Below are 22,416 nucleotides of genomic sequence, written 5' to 3'. Positions count from 1 at the left end.
ATTGTGCTGTCACCAAATGTCACCAAACTCCAGACGACAGTCATTTCTCAGACACTGTAGTTTCTCTAGTTTCACCTAAATGCAGAAACCTGCGTTTGTATTCTAAAGAGACTATAACTACAATACAAAACGCGTGATTTTAAAACACACACCGTATATAGAATTACATTGGCGCTATATGAAAAGGGTTTGGAGGGAGGACATACAGGGGGTGAGACAAGGGTCAGGGCAGTGAAACAGCAGCTCATGGAGTGAAACAGAGGCTGAGAGGGTTACAACTGTTAGCGTAGCCCCACTGGCCATATTCTCCCTCCCCTGGGTCTATTTTACATACCTGTCTCTCAGACCTCATAAACAAACAAGTCTTACAAATTAGTGCTGTGCATGCATGTTTCTGTGTGTTTACATGTGCGCCAATGCGGCGTGTGAGGGCAAAGAACATTATTCTCTGTCGAAAATAAAAATGGAGTTATGTGGACATAAAGTACACACACACACACACACACACACACACACACACACACACACATATATAGGCACATACGGCAATGCATGTCCTGGTACTTGCACACATACACACACTAGACATAATTTCTCTTAACACACTAATATGGTTCATTTTCAGCTATCAAAACACACATGAAAAGAGTGTTAACAGTGTCAACAAGCGAGCATGGGATGTGGAACCGTCGTTTTCATTCTCAATATGTCAAGGTTGGGGTGTATTCCTGCAGAGAGCGAGGGGGGGGGGGGTAGAGGGCGAGCAAAGGGAGGGAGGGAGCGAGAGAGAGAGAGGGTTAGGGGGGAAGGAGTGTCGTTCTCCATCCTCTGCTCTCCAGAGAATCCCATCATGAAACGCCAAAGCACAAAGAGCTCAGAGCCTCCGTCTGAAACCGAGGGACCTTTTATCCAGAAGCAGGAGCATGGCTGGGGCAACAGCGCCACCCAGCACGCCACTACACGTACTACACCTGTACAGCCTGACCTGTCCATTAAAAATGAATTTAAAAAAGAAAAACAAAGAGACGTTTCGGCTTTTTCACATTCAATGATCAAAACGAGCGACGGTGAAAAAAATTCAAGTCAAATCCGGTTCTGAGCAAACCGTCTTCCTCCCCAACACACGAGAGAGGTAATCAAAGCCCCAGTCGTCTTTCTGTGTGGGAATCTAACCCTTAATGGGCTGCACCAACCTCACAGCCAAGCACACACACAAAATCAAACTAATTACAATTTGTCCTTTCTCTTTTGTCCTTTTCACTGAGCTTCATTTTAATTCCCACCAAGAACACATTTAAAAAAAAAAAAAAAAGGGGGTGGTGGGTGTATGTGAGGAGTAAATGTGGGGTGGGGTGGGGGTGTACTGAGGGATTTTCCAAAGTGGCACAGTAAAATAACACACTGGAGTGTATATCGGCTTCCACTCTCCCTCATTTAAATAAGCGCCAACACTGATTTTCTAACAAAAATATGGTACTAGTATAATAACAATGAAATAAGACCCTGTGAAAACTCGCAGCCTGCAGCAAGTATTTAAAATATCATTTAAAAAGGGCTGATCTGTAATTCAGAGCGGATATGGTATCAGACGGCGTGCTTGTCATTCTCGGCTATAATCTCCACTACACTGAGAAACACACTGTCTGCTGGCAGCACTGGAGAGAGGGAGGAAGAATAGGGAAGAAGGGGGGGAACTGGGATTTGACTACTTATTTTTCCTTCTCCTCTAGGTGCTGTTTGCTCATCTGCTATCGGCCGCAAAATCTCAGAGCCTGTTTTAAGAAAAATCGCAGGTTGGGGAGAGAAGTAGGAGCATAAAAACGGTGCGCGAAAGGAGAGGGAAAAGTTTTTAAAATGAAATTCTTAGACAGGAAAAGGTGATAGAGGAAGGTTGGAGATAAAGTTTTAAGAGAAATGGAAACGCTCAGCTCATTAATCAGTTATGGGATTTTAATTAATTATTCCGATAATCGACTATTTGTTTATTAGGTTTATCAAACAAAGTTTAATCGTTCAGAAAGTTCATAATTAAAATCAAGTTCCTGACTTTGGAGAACAGTGAACACAAGGTGCCTTTAGTGGCTCTACCGGAGCTTTCAACCACATCAAATGATCTTCCTCAGGAAATGGAGCTGTCATGCAATTGTACTCGTCTAAAATTTTCCAGCGATTAGTCCAGTAACATGTCAATATATCAACAATTCATTCAAGCTGATTCCCTCAAACGCTGTAAGTTAATTACTGTCGAGATTGAAGATTTATTCTTGATCTAGGAAACAGTGGTTAACAAATTGATTCTGCAGCTTTTGATCATATCACATGATCTTCCTCATCAAATGGAGTTCACCCATCAATTGATGATTTTAAAAGGTATTTTTTAGCACCTAAAGGACCTCTTGTACATGTGTCCTTAACAGTCTGGATAATGATAAAAAAATTCCCAGCAGTGGGTCCATTTAGTAGCAGTTCCAGAGCTTTTGTTATTGTATTACACAGTTTTGTTAATAGATGATAAAACATGAAATTTGAAGGGGCCGTTTTCAGCATTTTTCCTGAACTGTTGATGTTTTCTACATTAAATTATTATTCAAACATCGGAAAAAAATCATCAAAAGATTCATTGATAAGGAAAATAAGCAGAGGGAGGCCGTCCTGGACCCACACTGATGAACACACAGACACATAAACACACATTGGGATTTGGTTAGACATGCGGTCTGGACAGGAAAGGGCTGGGGCAGCCACACTCAGCAGGACATGGACCTCAGGCGGTTCACACAACACACACACACTCATAGAAACACACTGCCAGGCCATCCTTACCCACCTATCCTGTTGCAGTGGGGGGTCAGAACCTGCCAGGCACACACACACGCACACACACAATCAGGCATCCTCATATTCAAGCACACAAACACACACAAATGCTGACACACACACACACACACAGTTGGCGGAAACTGGCAGTGACATGCTGTCCAGCGGCTCAACCTGGGGGCTCTGAGGTTGGGCTGAGCCATCTATCATACAGCCAAAAACACAGTAACCCAAGACCCACCCACCCACCCACCCACACACACACACACACACACACACACACACACACACAAAGACATCTGTAAGTATTCTCACAAACAAACACTCGCCCAGACAAACAACACTGGACCGGTTGTATAAGAAACACAACAAGACTAAAGACATATTGATCTGATTCCACACACATGCATGAATAAGATGTAGATGTTCTAAAACTAGAGAAAACTAGTGGATCTTACTATAACACACTGACTTCTCAGCCACATGACGCTCATCGTGCTCGTCACATTGAGATTCTCAATGTTAAAATGTTAAACCCAAGGAAAAGTACCAAATGCAGCATTTTCAAAGACAAACCTGATCCAGACTGTGACACGTCTCTATTCGAAAACATATTTCTCTCCTGAAACGATTACAATTAATGACTGACGCCCTCCCAAACCCAGAGACAGACAGACACATGGCAACACAAACACAATGAGACAGAATATAATTTGACTTACTGGGAAACGTGTGATCTTACGAACTAACCCTTTACTGCAACAGTCTTTGCAGACCCCCCCCCCCCCCCCCCCAATACAGACCAGTGTGTGCTGAGACTGTCCTATAATGTCGTTAAGTTATTACAAGGAACAGTAACGTGCTCAAGTTACAACACAAGTTAAAGAGGAAGTACAGTTTTTGATAAACTCCACATTGAGGTCAATCTCTAAAGGTCTTTTACTAAATAAACTACATAAATAATATAAATATAACTATGTAATAATATAACTAATAATACATAATAGAACTATATAAATAAATTAACTATACAGCGGTTACCATGACAACAAAGGTCAGGTAAGCATGGCCGTACTGGTCGCTTTCTAAGGTAGGGACAAGGGATGTGTATAAGCGACTTGTTTGCGACCGAGTGGTCCACTTCATTTGTAAAATCCCCCTGTGAATGATACAAACCACCACTTCCCCCGTCTAAATCTCTTCCTCTCCCTCAGCAGACCTCACTATTCACGCCCCTCGGTCAGATTGATGGGGGGTTGGCTCTCATTTGGAGCGGGAGAAAAGTGGCCAGTTTAAGGACCGCTACTGTATTTTAAACGCCACGGGTGTTAAAGAGACTGATGAGCCTGGCGGGGACTGCAGCAGCAGCAGCGATGACCCTCCCTCGTGGCTGGGTGCAAAACCCCATTGGGAGAATGAGAGAGAGGCGGGAGGGAGGGGGGGGGGATAAATCTGCGTTGTGGCGGGAATCGATCGTTTCTCCATCCTTTTCCCGCGCTATCTCATCTGCAGGGGCTGAGAGAGGCAGAGCGGTTTAAACGATCCTGACCTTGTCCGACATAAATAGTCAGAAAAGTCCACGGAGCAGATAGCTTTGTGTAAGGCTGGGGGGGGGGGAGAAATGAGGGAGGGGAACGCATTGAGATAAGGAGTGAGGAGGAGGGAGGAGGAGGAGGAGGGGGGGTGGACGAGATAATGCCCCGGCGTTACTACATCTGAGTCCATGTCACTCACGCGCACACGTCGCCGTGGGAAACAGCCCCGGCCTCACTTCCTGTCTTCCCTCCTCCATCGCTATCTCCCGCTCGGCTCCTCTCTGATCAGAAAGAGAAGAAGGGAGGGCGGAGGAGTGGAAAGCCTTTCCTTTCAGAGCCCTCATCCTTCGTTCTGATTACCTGCGAGGGGGATGGAGGGATGGAGGAAGTCAATTGGCTCCCATGAACAGCCATTCTGCACTCCCGAAGAAGACGTGAGTGTTTTAAAGTAAGAAAGGAGCTCTTTTGTGCGGCGCCCCTCTTCTTTTCTTTTGAGTGTAATGCTGCTGTACCTGACAGTGGCGCTGCCCCGGGTAAAGGCAGAAATCTCTGCCTCCATTGTCACCTGTTCCTCTAATCATTTTCCGCCCGTCATGCCACAATGGAGGAGGGCGATAACGATAACGAGGTGAAGCTAATACAGAGCGGCGGCGAGGGCCCCGAACACAATGTTCAGATGTCTTTACTCGTTCTCACACACACACCTTCATACACACACTCCATGCAGTCACACACATTTAGTCTTTTTTCTGCAGTCACTCACATGCAGATGGAGGAGCCGTTTCGTTATGGAGCTTCAAATCAGCCTCACATTAACACAGTCACACACTCTCACAGTTTCATCATAAAACCTAATAAAAGCAGAGCGCCGGTGTGTCGTGTCATTTCTCTGGCTGGTTTCTTACGCAAACAAGCCTCAGCTGTAACTACACAGAACAAAACGAAGTGTGAGGTAAAGAAACAAGCAGCCAAACAATCAGTGTGTGTGTGTGTGAAAACAGGCACAGTTCACAGAGCTACCTGTGCTTTGTCCCACTGCACTTGCCGTAGTTGTGTGCAGTGTGTGTGCATGATCTCAGGTGCCACTTCAGGGTCGGGGGTTCACGGCCCAGTCAAGACCTGACCCCCTGAGCTGGTCTCGTCCATGACGAGAATTATAAAGTTAAGAGCTGCACACCATAATACGCCACATTCTGCCGTACTCGCTCATTAGGTCAGAGTTTTTATGTAAACTTGCCGAGCTGGACTTGGTTCTGTTGTTAAGACGCCGTTTCTGAGATAAGTCTAAGGATGATCACTGTACTAAGAGGAAAATTTTAAATTGTTAGCTAGTGGTCTGTGTTAAAGACCTGCACCCTGCCTCTGAATAATTAAAACCAGCTCTAAAACCTTAAACCAGATTAACATACAGGACATCTGGGTTTGTATTGTTCCGAGCATTAAGACAGAATAGAAACCTAATGCAACGGAATAAGTTTGTACTGTCCTGCAACAGAGGATTTAGCCTTTTAACTGGACGTCCTGGTTTCTCAAAGGTGTTTTACTGGTTGTGAGCAGACTTTTCCACACAATAAACTCTTAAAGAGACAATCTACACAGAATCCAAGGCCCCAAATCAAGGAAAATCCACATATTTCCAAACTGGACTGCAGAATTTCCAAAATTACTACTCCTCCTTACTCCCCTACCTCATTCCCTTCCTCACCCACATCCACATGACGTTGGAGGGGAGATGAGAAGGCTGCTGCTCTCTGACTGTTTATCACAGTCTGGCATCGCTGTAATTTCAGTGTTCAGATGCAATCTCTGCCCACTCCCCTCAGGAGTAAACAATAACAAGCACACATACAATGGAAAAACAAGGCCTGCAGGACATGTATGCACACACACGTCTACATGTGCACGCTGATGAGGGCATGCACAAACAGAAAGTACATTTCATACACACAAACAATAGTAAAAGCTACGAACACCTCTACCTCTCATTTTCTGTCATCGCTGACAAAACCTCACCGAACTGATCATTTACAAAATCTGAATGTAATATAAAAATAAATCACCAGTCATAGTGAGTCAATAACAAAAACCAGCAGTTTTGCCTTTAAAGCTTCTTGGTGCTTTTGGGTTTTACTTACGTGCAGGCTGTTGCTGAAGAGACGCCACATTTCTTATCAGACAGCACAGCCTGGTGGCCACTTGAGAAACTGCAGAGAGAGAATAAGGAGGAAACTGAGCCATCAACATCACTCAGAGCTATAAAAAAAAATAATTTTATCTATTGCTCCTCGTCTCCTTCATCTTTTTATTTGCACAAGAAGGTCAGAGGTTATGATCAAGCTCCAAGGAGCTGTAAAGAATAATTCAAGGGCAAACATAGACCCTGAGTTTACCCTTTCTACAGCAACACATCTCTGGCCAGTGATATGGATCTATAGTAAGATCAGCTAAACAAACACAACATAGCTGATTTTGCAGATGTATCCTGAGTATCAACCTACTTCACAGTTTCATCTATATAGAAATGTGGTTACTATCATTGATTTGATTGGGATTCATCTATAAAGATTCTTTTTTAATCTAGAGAGAAAATTGTCTCTTATCTTACCTGATAATTTAAACTACAATCCCTCCATCAAGACTGGATCACAAGTACGAAAGCACTGATCCTTTTCTCTCACGATAACTTAAAACCTGTATACCTCGGTGTGTGGACCTCACAGGGACTGTTTTTATGTAGAGTAACATTAAGATCGAGAAAATCTTTATGTAAAAATTGCAAAAACTATAGTTTATTACTAATATTATGTACATTTCCTTGTAACAGCCTTAAATTAGAGAAAGTGCTTGTAATGCAGATGTACTACATCATTACTATTTAGCAGCATTTAAATATTACAGCTGACTGCAGAACTAGTTAATATATTTGACTTAATTTGCTGTATAACAATGTCTCCTCCAATGTGTAATTTTAACTGTCGAGTAAAAAGCACAATATTTCTTTCTAGTGGAGAATAAAGCAGCACAGAATTGAGTAATGCTTGAGTTAATTTACTTTGTAGGAAAGTCAGTGACTGAATCAATGTCTCTGACATGAGGGGCTGAATTTAACACTGAACTTTGTAAAAACTACATTAGATTTAATGTGAACTGGTCACGTCACATAAACATTAATACTTCAATAACCTCTAAAAATAAACATTATCATTGAAGGAATACCTGCACTGATTTGGACAATGCTGTGCAATGTGTTTCTGCACTTTTGCCGTTTCGCCTCCTGAGCAGCACTGCACGGAAACTGCATTTCTATCTAAAGGAATTTCAAAACAGCAAAAACACAGTATAAAATTATCCATCAATACCAACCGTGCCTTTAAAGATAAGTTATTTTTCATTAAGTAACATCGGGGATGAAGAGGGAGACATTAACCTTCATCTTTCTCAGGCATCAGAATTTATTGTGAGGAACGAGAGATACAGGAACTGATGAAATGGTGAAGATTCTCTGTGTAAGAGCTTTATTTTCTTCATATACTTTACAAAGTGAAGCACAAATATTCTTTAGACTCTCGACAACATGTCTGAAGTTCTTTGAAGAGCTATGGGGAATGGGAACGATGAGCTCACCCGTTTATCTGCAAAGAAAAAGAACAAAAAGAAAAGTTAAGACTGAAATAAACCAGCCTGTACCCTTGAGGACAGACTCTAAACCTAACACACATCCAAGTCTCATATCCAAGACTTCATGCTACACACTTCCCACATCTGTACAGCAAACTAGCTCTGAAGCGATCTAACACTACAGTCGACTGTACAGTGTTACCTCCTCTGTGACGACAAGCGTCAGTTCCTGAGTGGAGCAGATTAGGTCAGAGAGGAAACATAGTCAAGAAAGAAAGTGATGGCTTTTAAAAATGTAAAGATGTGCAGGACATGAGCAAATCTTTTGGGAAAGAGGGAACAAAAGGGGGTCTCCAAGGTCAGAAAGGTTTTGAGTGATAGGAGTATAATTATGGAGTGGGAAAAAAAAATCTGCAAATGAACGAAGAGAGCGAGGAAGGTCGTGGAATAAAAATGAAGGAGAGAAAATATCGTGGACATGACGAGAACACGTACAGAGCAGCTGCTCCAGAGATGATCTCGATCAGCTCCTTGGTGATGACGGCCTGTCTGGTTCGGTTGAAAGTGAGGGTCAGCTTGTCAATCATCTCAGCTGAGGGCAAGGGGAGAAATCCATCAATGTCAAAACTAAAAATTCAGGTCACTGCTGAACTGAATTGTCAGACATTCACTGGTTTTCATTTTCAAACATGAGGTTCTGCTGCTTCACTCTGAAGTGTAATAATCAGAAAGGGCAGCATCTTACAGGCGTTCTTGCTGGCGCTGTCCATGGCAGTCATCCTGGCGCTCTGCTCACTGGTGGAGGACTCCTTCAGGGCCAAGTAGAGGATGTTGACCAGGGTGAACTCCTGGTAGTTCCTCAGCACATCAGCATCAATGTCATCATAGACGCCCAGGTTCTCTGTTTGGGGAGAAGGAAAACAAATGAGTAATGTCTCTGGTTGGGACACTCAGGGCTGAAAAACTGCCACGATTAAAAAAAAAAAACAAAAAACAAAGCAACAGCATTACCTGAGTTAGCGACTGTGTCTGTGGAGAAAACAGGCTTCTGGTCTGTCTTGTATGAGATAACAGACCTGCATGAGGAGAAAAGGTACGCTTAGTTGGCTTTAACCCATTAAAACACAGAGATCCAAGTAAAGACTCCAAAGTGAGAGGATCATACCTGAATCTGTTGAAGATGACGGTGCCCTGGTCAAACTCATATCCAGAGTTGAGCATCTCGGTGGCGATGACGGCAGCATCGCCGAAGTTGGGGGGCTTACGTCCGACTTCCTTACAGTTCAGTATGATGTGCTTTCCATGAGTTCTGAAGAGGGACAGTAGGTATTACTCCAACCATCACTAAGATCAGACTAAGTCTGTCAACTTTAATCTGCTTCAATATTTAGACAGAAACCAACTTAAATCCAACAGTTCTCATGAGATGATGTGAAGCCCTGAGCTGAAACACTGTTCCACCCTGCATATGTTGTGAAAACTTTAATATCAGGAAACATTTGGGCCTGAAAAAGTTTCTTTGCAAAAAGACCTCAGTAAACAACAGTCCTAAAACTGCAGCTGTTACACACAACTGGAAACTACATCTTAATAGCAATTAACAAGTATCACCCACTTAACATTTCAAATGCAACACACTGATTTACAACATCCTTCTGAAACACAGCCTATTCATTTATGCCCTCCGCAGTCTCCATGAAAACAAGGTTCCCCTCATCCCACCCAAACACATGAGACATCATTGGAAAGACCAGGATGTCCTCTGTCGAGCACACCAGGACTTAGAGGGGTAGCTCAAATGAATCAAAGGATATAGGCCAAAATCAAATGTCCACTACAGAGGCTGTAAATGAATAGCCTGCGGAGGATATTACAAAGTGGACGCCACAAAGCCCAACACTGGACCAGTTCTTTGAGGTTTTGAAGACACAGGTTCGTACCGGTGCAATAGGCCTCTCAGCTTGTCTCCCACATTGATCACCATCACCTCCTTGCCAGTACGTGTCAGGCTGGCGATCTCGCTCTTGATGGTCTTGGCCACACCGGAGTGGATGGCTCCACAGAGTCCACGGTCTGAGGTCACACCAATGAGCAGGTGTTTGGCGACCTTGTCCTCTGGTGCCTTGATATCGGCCTTCTCGTACAGGGCTGGAAACAGCAGGATATTAGCTTCAAAACCATTAAAACACACAGCGAGAGAGAAACCAGAGAAGGGAGATACCATACCCAGGGCACCGGTGCCATAGACCCGGGCGGGTTTGAGCTGCTTCTCTGCACGGGCATATTTAGCAGCTGCCACCATTTTCATGGACTTTGTGATTTTCTGGATGTTCTTGATGGACTTCAACCTAATGGTGACTAAAGAGAAAAGAGGACATCACCCAGAACAGTTAGAGAATGTAAAAACAACATAAATATTACTGTTTACACCAAAGCGTCTATTATCTACATCATCGTAAAACATTAGTTTTCTCTTACTGTCCTTCAAGGTGGCCATGTTCCTGACCTGCCCACTGCGAACAGAGACAGTGAAACAATGAGCTCAGACATCGATTATTGATCAGTAAAAGGTTTGTTCTCATGCAATGTCAAAGCGTTTGTGCAGGTAAATGTTAGCTCCGTTAGCATTAGCTTCATTCATTAGCCGCGGCCTTCATGCTAGCGCGTCCTTGTGCTCGATAACTGCATGTACCACAAGCTAGAAGGAACACAATTGTTCTATTCGCAGACAGACACGTAGTAAACACAACGAAGACACTAGTGCAGAAAACTAGGAAAGTGTGTGAGTGTTTTTGACCTCACCATTGTGGGGAGAAAACCAACGCGCTGGTCCGAGCGAACATGTTGCTCCACTGAAGGTCAGACACACCGGACTGCGCATGCGCAACTCAAAAGCAAAATGGCTGGATGCTGCATTTACGTACCTCCAGAAAAGAACCATACACGTATTTTCTCAAATTAATTTTTTTTGTAGATTTATGTCTTGTGAATCATGTATAGGCTCTCAGGAATAAAATAGGCAAATCATGCATTTTCTGTTCAATCTTTAGTTTTCTTCGGTAAAACGTTTACTTCAAACTTGCAACTGTGCACAATTTTTCCATTTCTGTATTGTAAATAATGCACACACGATATTTTCTATAAAGAAGGGGGATACCACAGGTGCGGATAATATTTTTACGAAGTACATGTTTGAATGTTTTTGTAAATATTTTAGTTTAATTAGCAACAACTGTTAAACCCCACGCAGCACTAATTAGTTTCACCTGGACAAACATTTAGGTCCCGCAATCAAGCACCTGGTTCTCAGAGATAAATGCAAGATAAACTCAAGATAAATTAAAGATAAACTACACTTACTTCTGTTATGACGGTGTTTCCCGAATCCCAAAGACTCATTTGTTTGTCTGCACCGAACATATGGTGTACTATTACACCACTTCAAAAAAGAGACTTTCATCAAAAAACGTTTGTCATAAAACTTGCAACTCTGTCGTTATTGTTTAATAAGACATGATAACCGATGATGAGATTTTAACCCTTTCCACTTTACAATTGCTTTTAGCAAATTAAACGATAATTAAAACATTACACAACACTGCATTAATATCGTGATAGTTTGCGGATTCATCCTTTGGTTTACAAAAATCAACGAAATTACAATTAGGGGAATTAAAATGTTTGTATTTTACCATCAAATCGGTTGTTTTTCATCACTCTTCCGACAAGGACTTTTTAAAGTAGAATTTACACGCCTTTATATTAAAAAATCATTCAGCCAGTCGATTGTGACCGAGTTCGGTAAAAATCCTAAAATCATCCGTGAACGCAACACATATTTATCGCGCGTCGTCACGAATCCTCGCGAGATTGTGACGCCACCACGCGGAAACGTGTTTACGTTGGTAGCGGCTGCTCATATTTTAGTAAAATTTCTGCCTTTTGACTGTTATTTCAGCGCTGGATCGACTGTTTCTGTGTATCGTAGCTGGTCGTGATGGGGAAAGCAGACTTTCTCTCCCCAAAGGCGATTAGCAACCGGATAAAGGCCAAAGGCCTCCAGAAGCTGCGATGGTATTGTCAGATGTGTCAGAAGCAGTGTCGAGACGAGGTGAGCTGCTTATAAATCCTGTTTGTTTTTGTTTGTTTGTTTATTTCCTGAACCTGCCCAACGTTTCTGTGTGTTGTCAGAATGGCTTCAAGTGTCACTGCATGTCGGAGTCCCACCAGAGGCAGCTGCTGCTGGCCTCGGAGAACCCCACCAAGTTCATGGACTACTTTTCAGAGTGAGTTTACACTTTAGAAAACCATGTGGGTGATCCACTTCACGGGTCTGACATGATACGTCTTTCCCCCTCTTTGTACCAGTGAGTTCAAAAGCGACTTCGTGGAGCTGCTCAGAAGACGCTTCGGTGAGTCCTGGTTCCCCACACAGATCCAGATGTTTGGACAACAGCAGCTGTTGACGCTTCTCACCTCTGTCCTCTGCAGGGACCAAGCGAGTGCACAACAACATCGTCTACAACGAATACATCAGTAACCGGGAGCACATCCACATGAACTCCACTCAGTGGGAGACACTCACCGACTTCACCAAGTGGTTGGGCCGAGAAGGTAAAGTGACGTCACCTGCATCACCCTGACCTTACAGATTAGTCCAAACCCCACACACATGCAGACATAGTCTCAGAAGTGGATATATAGTGATAGGTGCAGTTAATATAGCACCAAGGAAGACTCTTACTTTATATTTGTCCCAATATGCTAATCGCCACTACTAGGTTTCTGCAAAGTTGACGAGACACCTAAAGGCTGGTATATCCAGTACATCGACCGGGACCCAGAGACCATCCGCCGCCAAGAGGAGCAGGAGAGGAGGAAGAAGCAGGAGCTGGATGACGAGGAGAGGAGCGCCAGGTTCATCGAGGAGCAGGTCCGTAGAGGCCGCGACGGGAAGGAGACGGAGGTGAGTAGAAGTAGCCGTCACCGACACACCTGGGCAGGTTAGCTGAAGCAGAGACCTGACATACCTGCAGATAGGATCATGCTTTCTGTCTGCATTTCAATCTTCAGGAAACTCCAGCTTACACAGAACTCAAACGAGAGAGTGAAGAAGAAAAAGGTTGGTTTTGAAGTTTTTCTCTCATGTGTTAAGTAAATAAAGTTTCCATTGCAGACTAACGCTATAAAATAACAGTGATTTCTCCCAGTTTTAGTCTTTAGGATGTAATAATGAATTTAAATATGCTGCTCAAAGTGTAGGCTAAGTTTTGACTAAAGTTTCCTAAACTGTGGGTGTCTTTTTTTCTTTTTTTTTTTTTGTCTCCTCTTCAGTTGTTTTCAACCTTGGAGCATCTTCCTGTGTTGCTGGTCCTTCCAAGTCGAGGTACAGACGCTCCTGAGCAGATTCATTTGTGTTTTTATTGCTTTTCTTCTGCTGCTCAGTTATTCAGCAGGTATCAACAGGAAGCTGTTTGTGTCTCCCGGTAGTTCTGTCATGGGTGCTAGCGCTCTCAAAGCGGCAGCATCAACATCGACCAAGAGAAAAGACACGTCCAGTTCGGAGACCCGAGGGGAGAAGAAGAAGAAGAAATCTGCTCTGGAGGAGATCATAGAGGTAGAGATGAGCACTGTGCCTTGTCTTCTTTCTTGTTGTTGCATCTTTGTGTTCTGAGAGTGTGTACTACTGTGTTTTTGTTGAGATGGAGGAGAAGAAGAAGCAGAAGCAGCAGGCAGTCAGAACAGATTACTGGCTGCAGCCCAACATCGTGGTCAAAGTCACCACCAAGAGACTGGGGGAGAAGTACCACAAGAAGAAGGCTGTCGTCACGGTAACGGCGCTTTGTATTTCTTCTTGGTGAGTGGACTAGTAAGAACCTGTGATGTTCATAGCAGCGGATCCTTTTTGCTGCAGGAGGTGCGCGACAGATACGCAGCGGTGGTGAAGATGATCGACTCCGGAGACAAACTGAAACTGGACCAGGATCACGTGGAGACGGTCATACCTGCGCCAGGTAAATCAACTCGAAATTTGAACTGATTGTTGAATAACAGAAGTGAAACGCAGTTGGACCTCTGGTGTATTCTTCTGTCCTCCTCAGCATCTTGTTGTCAAAACTTCCCGCAGGTAAAAGGGTTTTGATCTTGAACGGTCCCTACAGAGACACTGAGGCTCTGCTGGAGGGCATCGATGAAAAGAACTTCAGTGCTACGCTCACACTCGACTCTGTAAGTGTCTCCTCCCTTCAGACTGTTCTCACATCTGTAAAAGCAGTACATTAATCAGTAGTTTATCATCTGCTATACGTCTGTAGGTTGAGTATTTGATATTAACACTAACCAGTTCTTTGTCTGCCCACCACACAATTAAAATAAGCAGCAAATCTTCCCTTTACATTCCAACAGAATATCAGAACAAAATCTGATTGATCCCATTCAGTGTGAAAAATCTATACATTTTGTTTTATTAGCTAAAGTCACTTCTGTCCTGCTGTTTATTTGTTGTATCAATCTCTGCGTTGTGGCTGCAGCTGCTCTTAAATCTCCACGTCTTCTCCTCAGGGTGAGCAGAAAGGGAAGAGAGTGGACGTCGCTTATGAGGATTTCTGTAAACTGGCCTGAAGCAGCAGATCTCCACTTTTAACCTCAGGGACTCTACTGTGTCAGAGTTATCGTGCATACATATCCCACAGTGCATTTCCAGTGAGCTATCACTTAAAAGGAGTGTGTTCAATTTGTTGTTTATTTTGTATTAATCGATCTCAACATTGCAGATGTGAATTTTGTTCAAATAAATTCAACAAAGTAACTCCTGCTGTTCTGCAGAAACTGATCAGTGAGAGAACCTGCAGGGGAAAAAAAAAATAAATCACAGATGTGTCACTGGTGGGAAAACAATACACACAGGGAACTGGTCTCTCAGGGCGTCTGCAGGAAGCTGTTGAGATCTGGGACGATGTAGTCGGTGTAGTGGCCGTCGATGAAGCCCTTCCCACTGTTGTGAATGAACCAGCAGTAGATGTTGGAGCCACGTTTCTTATCATGCCTGTAGTCCTTCTGCCAGCCCCTAATACACACACACACACACACACACACACACACACACATCTGGTTTTAATAAGAAGTGGATTTGTTCAGTAAACGGTTTTCTATGAGCTCAGATGTACCTGGTGACCAGCAGCTTGTTGCCCTTCACTTCCATCGTTGCTTCTTTCTTCAGAGGGTCGAGTCCTTCGTGGACATCGTACACACTGACCTCGGGCTCTGTGGAAAACTGACCTGTGAGGTCACATGTTAGAGTCAGACACTGGCTGAGTCCATTTTCTTTTGTTTTCACGGTGAGTGTTGTTACAGGCAAACGTCTTGACACATGGAAAAGAACTTCAACGATCATGTTTCTGAATATACATTAATTACATTTTCAGTTTGAAAGTTGTGCTACTGGTATAAAAAAATCATCCATTAAACATTAAGACCTGGATTTAATCTTGAAATGCTAAACGTAAAGAGCTGTGATGAGCCGTCATGTGCCAGCAGCAGAATTTCCTCCATGCTCCAGTTTTCTATGATTTCACCCTATTTGTATGTTTAGATGAACCTGGGTGTTATATTTAGATGTTAACTGCTTTTTGATATGTTAAAACTTTCACAGAGATAAACACTGATTTAAAAAAATAATGGTTTACCATGTCTTATTCTTCATTTGTGGTAAAAAAAAATCACATATTAAGGCTTGAAAGGAAGATGCTTGATTGACAGGTGTGTCACCCATCGCTGTCCAATCATTGAATCAGGATGGTCCCTCCTCCAGCAGCCAGGTGACTCCATGATTTACAACATCAGACACGTTACAGGTGGTTTACTTGTGGGGTCCCTAGGTACTTCCCACAACACAGTACAGACCTACCTATGAGACCGTGGACCAGAGGGGAGTACTGGTTGTCGTTGGGAATGTAGATGCCAAGGAAGTCGACATTGACGGGATGTTTTTTCCACACGCGGTGAAGCAACACCATCACCTGGATATTATTGTTTATTGTGATCTTAACATGTGAGTTCTTCACAATGGAAACCCTCAACCTGAAACACAGAACAGGACAACATGAGACTAAATGTCTCTGATGTAACTCAGACGCTGTAGCTGAAGGTGTGACCGCTACCCGTTCTGTGTGATCTCAGCCGTGGCCCCCCAGGTGAAGGAGTGGTTGCTCCTGCCGTCGCTCAGGGCGATGCTGCTGGTGCTGACGGTCACGCTGACCCCATCCGGCTGGTAGTAGATCGAGATGGTGCCAAAGTAGGTGTTGAGTTTTTTTGTGGATACTTTAGAGCTGATTAACTGACCGTTCACCACCACACCTTCAGGACAGAAGGGGGGAGGTCAACCCAGGAAGTACAAAGTGATTTTATTTTGAAAGTGTAGTGTTGAGTATTAAGTAGAAAAAGAGTGAGGTTGGATCAGAAGTGTGTTTCACTGCACTGAGCACAGTCCAGTACCTGCTCCACTGTCAGACACCAGGTTAAGGATGTGTCCGGGCTTGGAGTCGATGTTGAAGCAGACGTCCATGTCACTTCTGGGCAGGTGAATGATGAAATGAGGGTCGTTGTCCACTGGAGGAGAAACACTGAGGTTTTTACATGTTAACCTACAGTTTACATGCAACAGTGCAGCTGGAAGACGTGTCGCGATGCTCTGTATGGGTATGAGTGTGTGTTACCTAAGGTGATCTTCCGAGGCAGAAGCCACTCCTCTCCACCCTTCTCAACCTCGCTCGGTGGTGGAGTGGTTATCTGGACCCAGGGTGGATGCTGGTAGACGACATTGACCGGAGCCATAGGAGGGGGGCCTACGTACATGTGAGATAGTACAACACAGTTCGTTATAGTTTAGCACGTAGTTTATGTTTGGGTTTTTATGTTTTACATGTGTTTAATTACTTCTTAAGTGTTTTTCTCTCTTACTCTTCTTCCTGTACTGGATTGTGTCTGTTTTGGTTTTTGTCAGGCACCTGAGCAGCAGCCTTGTTTGGAGTCCTTTGGGGAGTCAGCCAGCAGCCTCTCCTTGGCGTCGTCGCTCTCCACCAGCAGAGCGGTGAGCGGAGTGACGAACTGATGCTCCACGGCCAGCGCCATGATCCGCTGGGTGATCCTCCTCTTCTTGGCAGCTGTTGAAGCCAGAGACCTGCAGCAGAGCCACACTGCAGCTGTCACACACTGATGATAACGCAAATGCACCAGACAGAGGTTTCACTTTGACTCGTGATAGCAGGTCCTTGGTATTATTTTATGTTTTGATTTAGTTATTCATGTGCATTTATTTGCACTTATTAAAAAAACTTTTAAACTGCTTCTTCCTGTGTCTTTGTTTCCATAATTCATGTATATTCATTCATAAATCAGCCTGTCACCTGTCAGAGATCAGCTGTTTGATGGTGATGTAAGCCCACATTTGTCTGGCAAAGCCGTTGAAGGAGTGCTGCTGCTTGGCCAGCTCCGTGTCCAGCTCCGTGGTGTCGGTCTCTGTCTCCACGGTAACATCCAGACTGGCCTGCACGGCAACACAGCAGAGTCCCAGTTTAACAAGCTGTGAAGTTTTAGCCCTTCCTGAATCCTGCCTACATCTTCTGCCTCACTCAAGTCACGTTACTGAACCTACAGAGACTCTAACCTCGGACCTCTGGACCACAAAATCCAGTGCAGCAGGTTTAGTGATTTGCTGGTGTGTGAGACTCACAGCAGACGCCGTGGTGAAGCTGGTGAGCGTGTCGCTGTCAGACGGCAGCACCTTCCCGGCCACCACCAGCTCTGAGCCTCTGAAGTATTTGTCGAAGACGTTCTGAGTGACATCTGACACGGAGTTCTCAGGGAACTGAACCTGGATTCTCCTCAGCAGAGGAGCAGAGACCTGGCTGTAAAAGGACTGCGGGGGGAGACAAGGGACAGTGAGGTGAACAGGGAGAACTGAACAGCTTCAGCAGGTGAGTGATGCTGAGCTGATGCCGTACCCGTAGCTGCTCTGCGGCGTCATGGTTTGCGTAGATCCGCTGAGCCGTGCCCCTGTTGTCCATGGCGATACGTTCGAGGAAATCATAGTCCACGTCGAAACCGATGCCCACTGAGAAAAGAGAAAACTCCTCCCTCATCACTCGCTTCACGTTCTTCTGGATGGTGCTGAGCTTGATCTCCCCTGCAATAAATCATGAAGACTTGGACCTTAACGGCCGAGGAGCGAAGTGACAGGACACTGAGAAATCTTTTTAACAGCAGCTGAGTCTGTGAGTCCTACCGACAGTGGGGTCTCCATCAGACACCAGGATGATCATGGAGACGGACCGAGGGTCAATCTGGTTCTGGTTGGACGCCTTCACCAGCATCTGGACTGCCCTCATCAGTGCCTCGTTGATGTTGGTGCCTGGAGTCAGAGGTCAGTAAAGTAAAGCCATGAACGGACAGATGTTTATGTTCATGTGAAAGCTGTAGAACAATACTGTATGTTCTCACACCTCCACTGGGCTTGATGTTCTCGATGTATTTCTTGGCATCTGCGATCTGAATAGTGGAGCCGGGGACCAGCTCCTCGCTCCAGCACCGCACGTTGTGATTGAAGTCAATGATGCTGAACTGATCATCTACGGTCAGGTCATCCAAAATAGCCTGCATGGCCTCCACTGTCTGTGGGAGAAGGCTGGAGTTAAACACATTCTGCAGAGCAGCCACAAGGCGGCGCTGCTTCACACAAGAGGAGTGAACAGGGAACAGGAAAATGACGTCTTACTTGCTTCATCTTGACCCCCCACATGGACCCACTGACGTCAATGACAAACACAATGTTTTTAGGAAGGGGGGAGAGTTCTGATGGAGCGAAGAAATGGACGAAGTGGCCATCTGAGACCTGCAGGAGACCATGAACAGTCAGGTCCAGACCAGCTGCATGAAATGTTAAAGTAGTTCATTAAAGCAAACGTAAAGGATGCACTTGAGTGAGTGTGTGATACCTGTAGCTCCCCGGCATTGCTGTCTCTGTTCACATCATATTTGACAGTTAAGACGCCATCTATAGCGCTGTCAGTGCAGGTGTCACACTTCCTCTGCTGCTGTATGTTGGGCTTGAAGACAATATGAGCCTGAGGACACAGACCCAAAGAAAGACACGTGAGTAGACACCCAGACGGCTGCAAACACATTTAACAGACAGTATCTCCACCAAGAGGACAGATCAGTTTTGAATCATAAGCGTTAGAAGCTGATTAAAAAAGGTTTTTAAAAAATATATTATGAAGTTTTGGAAGGGGGTACCGGCTCCGGCTGTTCTCCAGTGTTACCTTGCCATTAGAGGATGTAACTTGGATCAGTTCTGTAAACTGCTCTCCAAGCGTGTTCGGCGTTTGCACCATGGAAATTCCCTTCGGCTCAAAAATGTACACATCCACCTACAGAGAGAGTGGGTCAGCAAAGACTGCAAGAGCCAATCCAGTCATGCACAAATCAAAATACTTTATGTCATGATATTCTTACCTGGAACTGTGGCACCAGCCTCCCGGGCTGCAGGTACAGCGAGTGCTCGTAGAAACCCAGCTTCCTGTGCATCATCTCCTGGTAGTGGAGCTCGAACTCAATGTTGCTGCCGGGAGGAACGTGGACCTCAGTCTTAAAGGTCTCCATGTCCTGGGAGTTAGCCCTGTAAAGCAGAAAAACCATCTTTAACAGGCTGCTGAGCTCCACAGACGACTGACATCCAGCAGAACGGTCCAGCACCTGACGATGCCTGCCGCCTTCCCTCTGGCTCTGGCCTGAGCGTAGAGGTTCCTGGCCACCGTCTTCTCCTTCACTGAGCCCACAAACGTTATCCCGTTCACATTCCTGCAACAGAAAGTGAGAAACGTTCTACCTGCGCTCACGCTGTTCAACAGGCTTGGGGGAACCACATGGATCTGAGCTCACATGGTGAAATTGCTGATGAAAGCTCGTTTGGGGATCTGGACGTTAAAGCCAATGCTCTGGGCTTTGGAGCCTGAGTTGACCACGGAGCTCCTGACGGTGGTGTGGGCGAAGCGTGATGTGATGCGGCTCTCCACCTTGTAGCTCTTGACGGTGATGTCATGTCCACGGATGGCCTGGGAGCCATTAGAAAATAGGAGTGAGGAGATTTCAGGTGCTTGGTTGGTTTTATTTATTATTTTGATGCAGCTAAAACCAGATTTCAGTGTGAAGTAGCATCAAATATGGTTGTTTTGGTTTAAAGTCAATTTCACTGTTCACAAGGCGTCAAACTGAAATCAGAAATACTGTATTTTGTCCCAGTTTGAGATGATATAAAGGAAGATTAAGCTAAAAACTTATGCAGGTGACTTCATGTTAGTGGAGAACAAAGTCAATAACCCGTCGGTCATGACAATCTCTTCAAACAGCAGCATATTGATTATTAGGTAAAGTTTAACTGTCACAGTGCAGAGGGCCCCAACAACAAAACCTCAGATCTTACCTCAAAGTCTTCCTGCTCCTCGCTGGTCAGTATCGCTCTCTGAAACACATGTAGACGAACAATCAGCTTCACACTGTCGTCATCTACTCTCTGTAAACCCCAAACTTGTTCTTAAGTTGGAGATGATGCAGGATTAAGATCAGGATCAGAGCTGGTTTGTTTGTTGACGTCTTGTTCATTTTTGTGTAATCGGCAAAACGCGCTCCACGGATCAATGCTCGCTGCTTTTGCAACACCGACGAGATAAACAAACCTACGATACATGTGCTGCCTTATACAATTTCTAGGTCTAAATAATCAGAAGAGTCGGGTTGTTTGGAAGAAACTCTCACCTTGTGTCTCTGCTGATGGTCCCGTAGGTCTGACTGGTGGAAGAAAGAAAAAGATTCTGCAACAGTTCATTTCATGTCATTTATATCACATTCAGACTTTAGAGGCTAAAAATGTGTCTTCGGCCACACGAACGTGATTTTTAAAAGGGTCAAAGGTCACAGCAAGAGACTAGATTTCATGTCAAAAAGCACAAGAAAGTTTTTGTGCTAATGACAGAAATTTGATTTGAAAACTGAGCTGGATCAATTGGGTCAGACGTGTGAAGACACATTTTCTACTTTTTGTGCAACAGTTCAAAGTTCAACAGACAAAACATTTGGACTGCACAATGAAGAAACTGTCACAATCAAAGACTAAATTTTTAAATGAGTTTTAAAGGGTCAGTGGTCCCAATATCACTTACTTTAATTTATGACAAATATAAAAAAAAACAAACGATGTAAAACATAAAAGTGATAAAAATAAAGCAAACCAAGAGACAGAAAGTATTTTTATAAATATCAGAATAAAAATGTATATTTTGACTTTCAGTCTAAACAGTAGTGCGACCTCTACCAATAAAAGTTTCATACGCACAGATTTCATCATTCCCAACTCACCGTCTCATCCTCCCATTCTCCATCTATCACAAACTCAAAGCAGCGGCCCCGGTGGAGGAGCAGGATCCCCAGAAGCAGCAGCAGACGCCTCATGTTTCCAGACCTGGGAGCTCAAACACACATTCACTCACATACACAAAAAAAACACACGGTGCTTCTGCAGGAAGCTCAGCTGAAAACTGCAGGTTAAAATCCACTGAACTGATTAACTTCCAGCTCCGGTCAATATTTGTTGTGGTTCATGTAACCCAGAGAGGAGAGGGAAACTTTGAAACTTGACCTGCAGAGTGAGTAGAGTAAATAGGGCAGACTTGACTCAGTCACAGGGTCAGCAGATGTTTTAAGAGACTGATATAAACATAACATCTGGCCAACATGGAGCCGAACTGGCCAATGTGTTTCTTTTCCACTTTTTATTCATGTATTTTACCTGCTGAACGGTTTCATGAAACATATCTCAGGTTTACATTTCAAACATGTAATGTTGCATTTTGCCCAGAAGATGACGCCAAATTCTGCCAAACTGTAATGACCTTCATGTCTCCACACTCAAAGCATATTCATATGAACCGAGATCACTTTGTTCTGCAAAACTGGGCCCTCCTGTAATGGTCTGAGCTTGGTCTTATTGTGGAAGGGGTCTCCTTAGACCTGCTGCATCCAGGACGCTCCCTACTCTCCCCCGGGGAGTAAAAAAAAAACTTTCACTCCATTTGAAACCAATTGGCCTCCGGCTGAGTTTTTATTATTCATTATATTTTAATGAAACCTATAATAAAGTCAATCAGCAGCAGCTTTCCTGAACCTCCAGCTCTGAGCTGGGTTTGTTTAAGGGTGCGGCGCATCGCTGCCACCTAGTGGGGATAACAAACGCAGCATGGGGGATATTTTTCTGTTTCTCACTACACGTGATGCGCCAAGTGATGAACATGGCAGATTACGAAATGTTGCCAGATGCCTTTACTTCTTAAAGTATTTCAGATGAAATTACTGTTTAATCATCACTGTCGATCCCGCTCTGGAAGAAGGATTAAAA

The 22,416-nt window shown here is 44.3% G+C and overlaps 3 protein-coding genes across 3 annotated transcripts; 1 reads left to right on the top strand and 2 right to left on the bottom strand.

Annotated features, from left to right (window-relative positions):
- Positions 1–7,836: 7,836 nt before the first annotated feature.
- On the bottom strand, positions 7,837–10,870 carry atp5f1c (ATP synthase F1 subunit gamma). Its single transcript, XM_026326321.1, has 9 exons — positions 10,773–10,870; positions 10,449–10,483; positions 10,197–10,328; positions 9,911–10,118; positions 9,136–9,279; positions 8,982–9,046; positions 8,716–8,871; positions 8,466–8,562; positions 7,837–7,984 (listed from the first exon to the last, which is right to left on the bottom strand). The coding sequence occupies exons 1-9, from the start codon at positions 10,811–10,813 to the stop codon at positions 7,981–7,983; spliced, it is 882 nt and encodes a 293-aa protein (XP_026182106.1). The 5' UTR covers positions 10,814–10,870; the 3' UTR covers positions 7,837–7,980.
- Positions 10,871–11,845: 975 nt separating this feature from the next.
- kin (Kin17 DNA and RNA binding protein) lies at positions 11,846–14,823 on the top strand. The gene is made up of 12 exons (XM_026327006.1): positions 11,846–12,081; positions 12,162–12,256; positions 12,339–12,382; positions 12,462–12,584; positions 12,752–12,936; positions 13,044–13,092; positions 13,305–13,356; positions 13,461–13,587; positions 13,673–13,801; positions 13,885–13,984; positions 14,098–14,198; positions 14,532–14,823. Exons 1-12 carry the CDS (start codon positions 11,968–11,970, stop codon positions 14,589–14,591), a joined length of 1,179 nt encoding a protein of 392 aa, XP_026182791.1. The 5' UTR covers positions 11,846–11,967; the 3' UTR covers positions 14,592–14,823.
- itih2 (inter-alpha-trypsin inhibitor heavy chain 2) lies at positions 14,822–22,077 on the bottom strand. The gene is made up of 21 exons (XM_026327001.2): positions 21,381–22,077; positions 20,781–20,813; positions 20,449–20,487; positions 19,908–20,080; positions 19,722–19,826; positions 19,482–19,644; positions 19,289–19,396; positions 18,962–19,090; positions 18,742–18,858; positions 18,470–18,638; positions 18,253–18,378; positions 17,972–18,153; positions 17,701–17,886; positions 17,375–17,514; positions 16,976–17,148; positions 16,685–16,813; positions 16,464–16,577; positions 16,130–16,325; positions 15,877–16,049; positions 15,137–15,248; positions 14,822–15,036 (listed from the first exon to the last, which is right to left on the bottom strand). Exons 1-21 carry the CDS (start codon positions 21,471–21,473, stop codon positions 14,889–14,891), a joined length of 2,808 nt encoding a protein of 935 aa, XP_026182786.1. The 5' UTR covers positions 21,474–22,077; the 3' UTR covers positions 14,822–14,888.
- Positions 22,078–22,416: the final 339 nt, after the last annotated feature.

Source organism: Mastacembelus armatus, chromosome 23, assembly GCF_900324485.2.
Source record: "Mastacembelus armatus chromosome 23, fMasArm1.2, whole genome shotgun sequence".
NCBI lineage: Eukaryota > Metazoa > Chordata > Actinopteri > Synbranchiformes > Mastacembelidae > Mastacembelus > Mastacembelus armatus.
This window is presented reverse-complemented; position numbering and strand designations above follow the sequence as displayed.